The following is a 13,842-nucleotide window of genomic DNA, read 5'->3' as shown; positions in this document are numbered from 1 at the left end:
GAAGCTTACATTCAACTTCACATTATTATTTATTGTTGTAATGGGGAAGGGGGGGGGGGGGGGGTCTCATCAAACCAATGCAAAGTATTGTCCATTCCAACAGTGATATAAAAACAACAAGCCCGTAATTACGTCGGGTTGTCAGATCTGTAAATATAAGCACGTCGGGATAAATGCATACATGCTGGCTTGAAAATTCAAAAATTCGTAATTTTAAAAAATAAATAAATAAATAAATAATTCCCTATGTTCATCCCATATGGGGAAATTTGTCTCTAGGGTCTATTCCAAGGAAAGACTGGAATAACCCAGGCGTCAGCCGCAGTGCAGTGCAGCGCCGCAAAAAGAGCTAGGGCGAGGTGGTGACTTACTCAAGCCACACAGTAGGGCAACGGCGGTTGATCGAACTCGGTACCTTTCGGGTACGAAGTAAAGACCGTACCGCTGAGCCACGCAGAAAATAACAAAAAATAATAGTCCCTATGGTTTACTTTATAGATCAACAATTTACCCTCACAGTGATTAACTCACTCAATCCTAGAGTTTTCTCTACTTTTCAAAATTGGGGAAAATGTATGAAAAATGAGCATGTACATGGATAGTTTTATTATATTGAACTAACATTAACATGTGAAAATGAAAAACATTAGCTTTAAAATACTACGCCTATAACTTGTCTCAGAAAAATGTAATAAATAGGCATGGGGTAAAAGTAACCCAGGTAAACTACGGACATAGTCGGTGTTAGAGTTGAGTGAGTTAATTAGCATTGCAAAATCATTTTATTTAGATATACACTCTGGCATTTAAATACTTAAATTTTCAAAAAAGTTTCAATGCAATTATGTAATTGGAGCTGAAAATTTCGTAATTTTACGATTTTTTTTCCTAGTATTAGACAGGCCTGTAAATGGTAATAAACGGCAGTTTTAACATGGGTGGGGGTAAGAATGGTATCCTTTTTCACTATGAGTCATTCGTTCGTTCGGATTTATTAGGATCTATAGATAGTTCGAAGTTGACGTCACTCAGGTCTTTGTTATTGTTTTTTGTTTTTTTGTTGTTTTTTTTTTTGCCATCCGCGTTTATGAGTAATTCTCACTAAACTGTATTAACCAGACTATAAACGGATCAAGGTTACACACCGTTTTGTGTGTTAGCCAGTTATACTCCTGGATAGCAATGTTGCGAACTTCTTAGCCAGGCGCATACTATCTATAGATAGTATGCTCTTGGCTAATAAGCTCACAACATTGCCATCCGGAAGTATAACGGACCAACACACAAAACAATGTGTAATCTTTGTCGTTTATAGTCTATTTAATACAGTTTAGTGAGAATTACTCATAAACGCGGATGGCAAAAAAAAATAATAACAAAGACATGAGTAACGTCATCTTCATTCTATCTATAAATAGCAGGTCTTCTTGAACCTAATTTAGATAATAGATGTCATACACACCGATTAGTAGCTAAGAGATCAAGAAAATGGATGAAATAAACACATAAATAAATACACAAACAAATAATAATAAACAAATAAATAAACATTTCCATGCCTCACATACAATGCAGTGATGTTAAGTTGATGCCTCAAGCAATTTCATTCTAAATGTCACAGTGAATGACATAATCAGTCGGATGGTGAAAAGTGAAAAGGTTTGAACTGAGATATTGCAAAGTTCAGTTAGAAGGTCAAATTTATTTTTATCAAAAATGAGTTCTTGTCATAAATTATTAAATCAACACTTTTGGTATATCTTCGGGAAATATCAAAGCTTAATTTCACTCCTAAATATTTTTTACAGCTAGTCAAGTTGAAAAAGTATGAAATTTGAGAAAAGTTGCCGGATACCCTTTCCCATACATCTGACCATAACTTCATGAAAAATCACCCGATTTACTTCAAATAAAGATTAATAAAATGCTCTAGCGAGCATATTATTTCATAAAATGAAAAAAAAAAAAAATGCAAATCCAAAATTTTCACCTTCTGACTGATTATGTCGTACACTGACACAAATGTCAAAGGTGAATATGCTGTGGTACTCTGGAAAAACGACGTTTGTTTGTTTTTTTTTTTTTGTTGTTTTTTTTTTTTAATTTGGCCAGAAAACTCGTTCTTCAATTCAAATTACCGATCGATCCAAATTACCGTCTTCTTGCCAAATAAAAAAAAGCTCTCAATCAAGCCTGAGACTTCACAGAAGTCTTCAAGGAAATCCAACCCACCCAAATTTGAGAGTTTTGGACAACAAGACGAGGGGTCGTTTTGATCCATCGATATAATTTGAAGAAGGAGTTTTCTGGCCAAATATTTAAATTATGATTTTATTTTTTCTTTCAGTAGGACGGAATGATGACTAAGTAATCTCCCTTTTTCTTCCAACAAAATAACTCTCTAATGTACTGATGTGAACTCTTCTGCTGTACTCTGGAAAGAAAAGAAAAACATATTTAAAAATTTGGCCAGAAAACTCGTCCTTCAAATATCGATCGATTTAAATGACCCTAATCTTGGCAAAACACTCTCAAACCCGGGACTTCGGCGAAGTCCCGGGTTTGAGAGTTTTTGCCAAGATGAGGGTCATTTAAATAGATCGATATTTGAAGGACGAGTTTTCTGGCCAAATTTTTAAATATGGGTTTTTTCAGAGCACGGCAGAACTGACATGAACTCTTGTCGATATCAATCAGATAAATTGCACGTTAAAAAAAAGTAAGTAGTCCTACTTGTGTGAAGTGAGTGCTCTACCAACTGAGCTATCGGGACCCCAATAAATTGAACATAGTTGTCATGATAATATGTAATTTTTTTGGTTAATTTTTGTAAACATATTTTTTTAAAATATATATATATTTTTTAATTGTTATTTTAAAACACACACACACACACACACACACACACAAACAAACAAACATAAAAAATACAACTGATAGTCGTCTTGATCACACTGCATCATCCATAATTAATTGAAATTAATGAATGAGAAGAAGAAAAAAAATCAATGTAAATAAGTAACAAAAAAGGAATAAATGAAAAAAACACACAATGATAATAATAACTATCACACAATCAAAACCTTTATAAAACACATACAATTATAAATAATAATAACAATCATCAAACAATCAGCGTGGTTTGTTCCATCCTCAAACATAATTTCGATGGTCGACGGATCAAATCTCAGGAAGTCCCGATTTTCACGATTGGCGGATCAAAACCCGGAAGTCTACAGGCGAGCTTTGCGCACCATGTTTTATTTTAATTATTCCGTCTACTTTAATGCTGATAGGAGCCACTTGGAGGAGGCGCTGCGTCACGCGATCACTTTATAGATAGAATGCGCTTGGCCAAGGAGTTCACAACATTGCCATCCGGAAGTATAACGGACCAACACACAAACTCTGTGTAACCATGAACTTTTATAGTCTGGTTAATACAGTTTAGTGAGAACAACTCACAAACGCGGATGGCAAAAACAATAACAAAGGCCTGAGTGACGTCATATGCGTACTATCTATAGCCAATTGACTCCTTCAGCATTAACAGACGGAATACTTATCTTCATACATCGTCTACCCAAGTTAAGACTCCCATAATTTTTTTTTAATTTTGGGCGGATCAGACCTCAGACTTCAGAGTTTTGATCCGCCGATCGTGATAATCGAGACTTCAGAGGTTTTTGATCCAATGATCAGTGATATACAAATTGTGAGAAAACTGTTGACAAACTAAAACCCGATTTAACTTTTTGTTCACAACCCCCCCCCCCCCCCCCCCCCCCCGCCTAAATTAAGTGGGATATATGCATAATAGACATGCATACATTATAAATCCCACTTTTCCCAACTATGGTCATGAAAAGTTGTTTTTTTAATCATCATCATCATCATCATCATCATCATCATCATCATCATCATATTATTCATATCATTATTATTATATATTATTATTATTATTATTATTATTATATTATTATTATTATTATTATATTATTATTATATATTATTATTATTATTATTAATATTAATATATCATTATTATATTATAATCATTATTATCATTATAATCATTATTATTATCATCATCATCATCATCATCATCATCATCATCATCATCTTATTTTATATTATTTTATTTCATTTTAATCACAAAACCAACATTTGTCACCAAATCAAATCAATGAGTTAGTAAGTAACGACAGGAAGGGATGCAGCATTCCGTAACATGGCGGGTGACAAAATTAGGAATTAGTATGTAGGAAACGTGAACTGTCCGCCGTGCATTATCATTAATTAATTAATTAATGGTAGCTCCTTTATTTAAAAAATATATTTTTTTAATATGAGATTTTAAAAAAATTTGAGCTTTTATATAGAGCAATATCTACTAAATGTGCTCAAAGCGCTTTACAAGGGGTCCCTGACCAACAGCATAACAACACGTAACATGTAGAACGGGACATGACGCCTGTCAGGCGATATTACAATTTTTTTTTCCGGACAGAGTACTCATTTTTCACCTGAGTACGCCCAAAGACTAGATCGTTGGATAGGGTGAAGATCAAAGAACTGAGCCTGGAGGAAGATGATGCTATGAACTGAGATGCATGGAGCATGTGGCATTCATTATGGCAAATCTGTAAAATGCGGGATAAGCTTAAAGAAGAAGAAGAAGAAGAATTTGATCTTAATCCATCGATATTCATAATAAACGCATTTCTGGAACCCCCCCCCCCCCTCTCCTCGTCCTCCCCCCTCCTCCCACCAAGAAAGTGAAGACGAAGAGTATTGGTAAGGTGAATAAATAGTCGGGTGTATTGATTGCTGCAGTTGGAATTGTGATCGCACAAGAAACAAGAATGAAACTTGTTTTGTTTTGTAACGATATGCATCAGAACTGTCGGTGTGTTGTTCATCAGAACTGTCGGTGTGTTGTTGCAGTTGATGAGGTGGGTCGTTGAGATATTGATGAGTTGGATTGCAAATACTATACAAAATGTATATGTTGAGTAAATTGTTGATATGTTGATACTAGGGTGAATGTTATCTTAATTATTTTAATCCATCCTCCATATTTGAAGTAAACACATTTCACCCCCCCCCCCCCCCCCGCCCCGCCCAACACACCCAAAAATAGTAAATGTTTATGCAAAAGATCTGTCAGTGTGTTGTTGATGAGGTGGGTGTTTTTTGTTTTTGTTTTTGTTTGTTTTTTTTTGGGGGGGGGGGGGTTTTAGGTGTTTAACGGCGCTTTCAACACGATTTAGGTTATTAAGCGCCCGTGGTGGATCGTTGGGATATTGATAAGATGGATTGCAAATGCAAAATTATGCCTTGATAGTAAGTTATCTTAATTCATCCATATTATTCGTCGAAGTTAACATATTTCAGCCCCACGCCCCCCCCCCCCCCCCCCTCCCCACCACAACACAAACACACACACACACAAATAGGAAGTGTTTTAACGATATGCATCAGAACTGTCCGTGTGTTGTTGAAGAGATGGGTCGGTGAGATTTGATGAGTTGGATTGCAAAAGCAAAATTCAGCCCCTCCCCCTCCCCCCCCCCCCCCACACCCACCCACACTCACACACACATACCCACACACACACACAAACATATATATAAAATAGTGTTTAAACCATATACAAAAGATCTATCCGAGAGTTGTTGGTTCAGTGAAGTTTGGATGAGATGGATTGCAAGTATAGAAAGAACGAAGATGACGCCACTCAGGTCTTTGTTATTGTTTTTTTTTTCATTTAGCCATCCACGTTTATGAGTAATTCTCACTAAACTTCATTAACCAGACTATAAACGTTCAAGGTTACACATAGTTCTGTGTGTTGGTCCGTTATACTTCCGGATGACAATGTTGTGAGTTTGTTAGCCAAGCGCACGACGATATTTGATATATCCCAATCGATATTGACGTCATGTTTCACTTAATTGCAGGAACTATTAATTATGCATAATCGTAAAGCGAGCCAAATGTTTATTATTGGGTAGTCTCGAATACATGAGTTATCCAATATCGGATACCCTGTGTATATCTTCGTATCGAGTCGTTTGCGACGTTGTATCGATTAGCGCCCAGCCATCACTACAAATCGGTGAATTTTTTATTTCATAAAAATGTTATTTATTTATTTTATTCTTTTTTTTTCGATGTTTTGTTATGGATGAGTTTTGTTTTGTTATGTTGTTTTGTTATGTTTTTTTGTTGTTAATGTTGGGGGGGTTTTTTTTGGGGGGGGTGGGGGGGGGGCGGTCTTGTTTTTATTGTTTGGTTGTTTCACTATTATTGTTGTTGTTGCTGTTGTTGATGTTGCTGTATTTTTTGTTGGGTTTTTTTTTTCTTGTTATTGGTTTTATCTTTTGTGTTTTGTTTTTGTTTTTTTGTTTGTTTGTTGTTTTGTTTTTTTTTGGGGGGGGGGTTGTTATTTTTTTCTTTGTTTTATATTTTTAACAAGCTTCGCCTACTGTCTCGCCTACGGAACAAGCCACAGGTCCTATCCACGATCCGAATGGCATTCATTTTCAAGTCCGTCCCGCGAGAACACGTGTAACAGAAGATGTTATCGCCCATGATGCACCCTGTAGACTGCTGGTGGAGAAGGGGGGAAAAGCAGCATCAACGGGTCGACACCCAGCCCAGCGCTAGCACGCTACAGACAGGCAACAGCAACAACAGCTGTGTAGCTGCTGGTCAATGAAGCGTTCAATCAGATATTCACCCCCTTTTGTTTCCGCATTACCACCACAATCACCAATCATCATCATCATCATCATCATCATCATCATCATCATCCTAAACGTCATAATCATCCTAAACGTCATAATCATCCTAAACATCATCATCATCATCATCATCATCATCATCATCATCATCATCATCATCATCATCATCATCATCATCATCATTATCATCATCATCATCATCAACAACAACAACAACATTTTCATCACCAGCAGCAGATCTCATCTATCTTCCAACTTCCAACCTCCCTTCCATCCCTACACTACAACTCTATGCGGCAACCACGGCCAGAGAAAGAGTGGGAGAGACGAACGAACACAAACCGATAAAAGAAGTGGATTGGGGGGGAGAAATGCGATTTCAGGCATAAATTACGATCATCATCAGTACTGATGACGGTGACCAAAAGTGAAAAAGCTGGAACATTTTCCTATTTGAAATGCCCATTTTTACTGCATTAACCTAACCCCCACCTTTGGAGCAATTGAGATGATAAATTATCATTGAATAGGATGCCAGACTATTGCATATTGCACATAGTACTTTCCGCCAAATCAAACAAATCCAGCTGCCCAATTACTGCAAGGTGGACAGGGGAGGAGAGAGGGGGGGGGGAGGTTTAAGAAAAAAAATTTTCTTGAAATTTTGGCACTGTCGTATAAGCCTAATTCCCCCTTACATACTATTTATGTGTCCCCACAAAAACTTTAAACAAGCGATTTGAGAAACGGCTTATAAAATCAAAGAAGAAAGAAGAAAGAAAGTAATTAATTGGTGTGGTGAGATCCAGTGAGGAAGATGCAAAACGCATGCTTTAGAATAATGGTCGTGATCGTTTGGATTATTATAAGGTGATGAATGAAAATACAGGAAAAAACGTGTTGATTAGATAATGGGTGCAGAGATGGTGGTGATGGTGATGGTGATGGTGATGATGATGATGGTGGTGTGGTGGTGATGATGATGATGGTGGTGGTGATGGTGATGATGATGATGGTGGTGTGGTGTGTGATGTGTGATGGTGATGATGATAGATGTGGTGGTGTGGTGGTGGTGGTGATGATGGATGAGGTGATGATGATGATGGTGGTGTGGTGGTGGTGTGATGATGATGATGATGGTGGTGTGGTGGTGGTGGTGATGATGATGATGATGGTGGTGTGGTGGTGGTGATGATGATGATGATGGTGGTGTGGTGGTGATGATGATGATGATGATGGTGGTGTGGTGGTGGTGATGATGATGATGATGGTGGTGTGGTGGTGGTGATGATGATGATGGTGGTGTGGTGGTTGTGATGATGATGATGGTGGTGTGGTGATGGTGATGATGATGATGATGATGGTGGTGGTTTGGTGGTGGTGATGATGATGATGATGGTGGTGTGAATGATGATGATGTGTGGTGTGGATGATGATGATGTGTGGTGATGGTATGATGATGATGATGATGTGTGTGGTGTGATGATGATGATGATGATATGATGATGATGATGATGATTTGATGATGATGATGACATGATGATGATGATGGATGCGATGATTTGATGATGGTTTTGATGAGATGAGATGATAGATGATGATGATGATGATGATGATGATGACGATTTTGATGACGATAATGACGATGATGATTTTGATGAGACGACGACGATGATGATGATGATGATGATGATGATGATGATGATGATGATGATGATAATGATGACGATTTTGATGACGATAATAATGATGCTTTTGATGACGATGATGATGATGATGATGATGATGATGATGATGATGACGACGATGATGAAGATGACTTTGATAATGATAACAATCATGATGATGATAGAGAGAAAGACAGTACCCTTGAAGATCTGATGGGAGTTAGCTGCATCCCTTCCAAACGATGTTCCTTGTGGTGGGATTGAGGGATTGTGGGATTGAGGGACGAATAGAGAAAAGGGTGAAAGGAAAAAGGGAGAGTGAAGCACAGCTTGTGTTCATTTTTTTAACCAGTAAACTGCCCTACTCTAGAAAAACAAATAATTAAAAATTTAGCCGGAAAATAGGGTTCAATAGGGTTCGTGACGTCACTTCCCTCGTAATGACGCATAGTAACTGGTTCTAAACTATCGGAACAATGGCGGACGCCCTTAAGAAAAAAGACCCCACAAGGCCCCAGGTTTGAGAGTTTTTGCAAGGACGAGGGACATTTAAATCGATTGATATTTGAAGAAGGACGTGTTGGTTTTCTGGCCAAATTTTTAAATACGTGTCTTCCCAAGAGAATGGCAGTAAAACTGGTTAAAAAAAAAAAAAAAAAAAAAAAAAAAGAAAAAGGAAAAAAATGTTTAACGTCTCTTGTGAGACTTTAAGGCCAAATTATCAGCGCCTGTAATAAGTTTTAAAAAATGATGCGTCTCAGATCAAGAGCAAAACAAGATCACACACATAGAGAGAAAAAGAGAGAGAAAAAAATATATATTAAAAGCTGGAGACAAATTTGATTGGAAAACAGGTGAAGATCAAAGAGAAATCTATTTCTGTTTCTAGCCTAAGTCTAAGAGATCAGAGAAGTGTACAAGCCAGATAATATATGAAATAAGCTAACAAATACATAAATAGATAAATAAATAAATACATAAATAGATAAATAAATAAATAAATAAATAGATAAATAAATAAATAAATAAATAAATAAATAAATAAATAAATAAATAAACATGAGCTTTTATAATATGGCGCAATATCTACTTAACGTAATCAAAGCGCTTTACAAGGGGGGTTCGTTCGGTCTTAAGTTCTTGTACGTCAAAGGGAAGCAATCCCAGCCCCAACCAAATTCCGAACATTACTCACAATTTAAAACAAGGAATTGAATTATTTTTTTTCCTACGTCTTAATTAAGTGTTTCATTCAAGTGTTTCATGTTGATTGTTGACAAAACGTCCACATAATCTGTTTCCATTAAATAAACCGCGAAGCTTCCCTTCCATTAAACTGTCTGTGCGGCTATCTGGTCTTGTGGTATGACACTCGCTTTCGGATCGGAAGGTCCTGGGTTCGAGCCTCGCTCGCTCGGCGCATAGTTGAGTCCTTGGAAACGTCCCTTTACTCGCATTATTCTCTCACCGGACTCAGATATAAAAATAATTACCTGGCCGTTAACAGCGTTGTCTCGTCTCTGTCGGGCAAGAAATGTAATATCGCCTAGTAGGCGCCATGTCTCGTTCTATATGTTACATGTTGCTGCTCGCTAGTCAAGGACCCCTTGTAAACCGCTTTGAGCATGTTTAGTGGATATTGCTCTATATACAATCTCAATTTAATTTTTTTTTTCTCTTTATTGTTATTTATTTTTCCATCAATGTACCGTGAGTAAAGAGCCTCCTATTCCAAAGTCTCAATTAATATCGCCTAACAGGCGTCATGTCTCGTTCTTAATGTTATTCGTTGCTGTTGGCCAGGGACCCCTTGTAAAAGCGATTTGAGCACGTTTAGTGGATATTGCGCTATATAAAAGCTCAAGTTATAATTGTTGCATCAATTCCAATAATATTATTTCTGTCTTGAGAAGAAGGACCTTCAGCGGCCTTTCCTCCTTGGAGCAGAAACGCTGCTAGGTGTCAGACTGAAAAAGCCGGAAAGGGCGGAAAAAGCCGGACATTTGGCATCCTTGAAAAATATACTATGAATAGATGAGGAAAAGAAAGATTGATACTTACTATTGTCGCGTGTAGTTGATAGGAATTCTTGCTGTTTGAAGGAAGTTCGGACCTTGGCCCATGTTGAAGTGTGATTGTTGTGTTTCAGACTGGAACAGAGCACGCCCTAGGTTGTGCATACGGACCAGGTTTAGGGACACGTTCTCGTGGTCCTGGTGGTGTGGTGGTGGTGGTGACGGTGGTGGTGATAGAGGTGGATGGGTAGGGGGTGGGAGTGGAGTGGGGTTTGGGGGTGGGGGATAGAATTAATGATTATAATTAGTGGTGATGACTGATGATGATGATGATGATGATGATGATGATGATGATGATGATGATGATGATGATGATGATGATGATGATGACCGTTTTGGTGGTGGTGATGATGATGATGACGATGGTGGTGGTGGTGGTGGTGGTGGTGGTGATGATGATGATGATGATGATGATGATGATGATGATGATGATGATGATGATGTCGATGATGATGATTCGTTCAAAAGTAAAATAGCATAACTTCAACTAATTTTCCTCTGACATTTTGGCCTATAAAAAATCAGAGCCAGAATGAAGAAAAAAATTTCAAAATCCGAATTTTACCTAACTCAGCTCCTATAAAAACCCATGAAAACTTTTTCTGCCGTACTCTGGAAAAAACCCATATTTGAAAATTTGGCCAGAAAACTCGTCCTCTGAATATATATGACGCTCATCTTGGCAAAATCTCTCAAAACTTCGTGAAGTCTTCAAGGAATCACAGGTTTGAGAGATTTCAAGATGATTATCATCTAAATCGATCGATATTTGAAGGACGAATTTTCTGGCCAAATTTTCAAATATGGGTTTTTTTCCAGAGTATGGCAGTATTGGGGCAACAGCAAGAGTCTGTAGAATATCATTATTATTGTCACGCATATAAATAATAATAATAATAATAATAATAATAATAATAATAATAATAATAATAATAATAATAATAATAATAATAATAATAATAATAATAATAATAATAATAATAATAATAATAAATCTTTATTGTCCTCAAAAAAGTGGCAATTTGTCATTTGGTTACACATTTATAACAATACAATATTGATATAGACACACTCACACTGATGCGCACTAGTAACATAGTAGTCATCGGGAAAAAACAAAAACAAAAAAATACAAACAAACAATGAAACAAACAAACAAACCGGCATTAACAACAACATCATCATATTTATCAAGCCAAGAGCCACACACAATATCATGATTTTAACTCACTTAATCCTAGATATTTATGTTACTTTTCAAAAAAAAAAAAAAAAAAAATTGAGCTTTACATAGCGCAATATCCACTTAATGTGCTGAAAGCGCTTTACAAAATTAGAAAAAAAATGTATTATAATTAAGCATGTACATAGATATTTTTATTCAACTACCTTTAACATGTAAACATCAAGAACATTAGCTTTGATACTACTCCTATAATTTGTCTCAGAAAAATGTAATATATAGATAGTATGCAGATGACGTCATTCAGGCCTTTGTTATTGTTTTTGCCATCCGCGTTTGTGAGTTGTTCTCACTAAACTGTACTAACCAGACTATAAAAGTTCATGGTTACACAGAGTTTGTGTGTTGGTCCGTTATACTTCCGGATAGCAATGTTGTGAAATCCTTGGCCAAGCGCATTCTATCTATAGGCATGAGGTAAAAGTAGCCCCGGGTATACTCGTAGCCATCGTTATGTTATAGATAGAATGCACTTGGCCAAGGAGTTCACAACATTGCCATCCGGAAGTATAACGGACCAACACATAAACTCTGTGTAACCATGAATTTTTATAGTCTAGTTAATACAGTTTAGTGAGAACAACTCACAAACGCGGATGGCAAAAACAATAACAAAGGCCTGAGTGACGTCATCTGCATACTATCTATAGCCTGATACTGAAATCCAAAAGGACTGGCAGTTTGACGTCATTATTTGGTTTTTGCACCGTCTAGTGAGTTGTCGTTAGTAGAGCTCATGGAAACAAATGGTCCCATTGGTTTAACTATTGAATACAACTCAGGATTTGTTTTCTTTTGTGGCAAAAGACTGGCATTTTGACGTCATTTTTTGGTCAGTATCAGGCTATAAGTTTACAAAGGCCACGGTATAGATAGAATGCGCTTGGCCAAGGAGTTCACAACATTGCCATCCGGAAGTATAACGGACCAACACACAAACTCTGTGTAACCATAAACTTTTATAGTCTGGTTAATACAGTTTAGTGAGAACAACTCACAAACGCGGATGGCAAAAACAATAACAAAGGCCTGAGTGACGTCATCTGCGAACTATCTATACTACGGATATAGTCGGTGTTAGGGATGAGTGAGTTAACGCTCACCTTGGCGGACCACATTTTAATCCCATAGAGCTCCACCTTCCTGGCCGTGTCCAGCAGGTTTAAATCCGCCTCAGACGGGGATTCCCCTCTGTGAAAAACAAAACGAAAAAATGTAAATGGTGCAATTAATTAAGTTATATGAACAAGATATTATATATAAGGACTAAACATTCTGATATAGAACAGCAGCATAGGCCCTGGTTCATAATTTGTACGAAATAAATAAATAAATAAATAAATAAATAAATAAATAAATAAATAAATAAATAAATAAATAAATAAATAAATAAAAACATAAATACATTGCTAAAAAACAACGTACGATATATTTAGTCGTTGATCGGGGAAGGTTGTTTGTTGTTTTAGTTTTTTTGTTTTTTTTGTGTTTCTTTTTTTTTTTTTTGGTAATGTATAATGTTTTTTATTGCATTTTGTTTTGTTTTGTTTTTTGTTTTTTTGTTTTTGTTTTTTGTTTTTCTTGTGTGTTTTTTGTTGTTTTTTTTTGTGTTTTGGCTGAAGAAGGGGTTTGAGCCCGAAACGTTCCGTGTTTTCTATTTTTGTTCTTTTTTGAAGCTGTTATAATATTATATATTCATTTTCGTTTATTCATTTTTTACAGTGCACAGCTTAGTAAAGTATCACTGTGCCAATATTACGGACTACACACTGACTTACATGTGTTGCCGGTGATAGTCCATGACCTTGGCCATGAATTCGTGGTTCTGCAAGTGTTCCGGCACAAACTTGAAGACGGTGAGGTAGGTAGGGTCTCCGTACTCGTCGCAGTCGAAGTCCCCGATCTCCGCCTGAACGACGTAGGACGCCAGCAGGGACGCCGTGTTCTCGCTGCATCGGAGCTCTCCCCTGAGGAGGTCTTTTCGGACTTGTAAGGCAAACAGGAAACTGGGAATGAACAAAAACCACAACAAAAACAAAAAGCATTTAAATATTGCAGATAATAATATCGATAGCTCAGTTGGAGGTAAAGGAGGAGGAGGGGAAGAG

General features: G+C 36.9%; 2 protein-coding genes across 2 annotated transcripts in view; both read right to left on the bottom strand.

Moving 5' to 3' along the window:
- LOC144980713 (uncharacterized) overlaps positions 1 to 10,534 on the bottom strand; it is an 81,810-nt gene extending 71,276 nt beyond the window's left edge. Inside the window, exons 1-2 of the mRNA XM_078928431.1 lie at positions 10,478 to 10,534; positions 8,617 to 8,664 (exon numbers count right to left, since the gene is read on the bottom strand). Coding sequence (XP_078784557.1) covers positions 8,617 to 8,646 — 30 coding nt within the window. The 5' untranslated portion in view covers positions 8,647 to 8,664; positions 10,478 to 10,534. The remainder of the gene's footprint in view (positions 1 to 8,616; positions 8,665 to 10,477) is intronic.
- LOC144980588 (FERM, ARHGEF and pleckstrin domain-containing protein 1-like) overlaps positions 10,338 to 13,842 on the bottom strand; it is a 29,466-nt gene continuing 25,961 nt past the window's right edge. The window contains exons 4-6 of the mRNA XM_078928264.1: positions 13,513 to 13,740; positions 12,838 to 12,925; positions 10,338 to 10,583 (exon numbers count right to left, since the gene is read on the bottom strand). Coding sequence (XP_078784390.1) covers positions 10,338 to 10,583; positions 12,838 to 12,925; positions 13,513 to 13,740 — 562 coding nt within the window. The remainder of the gene's footprint in view (positions 10,584 to 12,837; positions 12,926 to 13,512; positions 13,741 to 13,842) is intronic.

This window comes from Berghia stephanieae, chromosome 10 (genome assembly GCF_034508935.2).
Source record: "Berghia stephanieae isolate SIO BIC M18660-M18661 chromosome 10, UCSD_Bste_1.3, whole genome shotgun sequence".
Lineage (NCBI taxonomy): Eukaryota > Metazoa > Mollusca > Gastropoda > Nudibranchia > Aeolidiidae > Berghia > Berghia stephanieae.
Note: the sequence above shows the minus strand (reverse complement) of the source record. Positions and strands in the feature narration are given on the sequence as shown.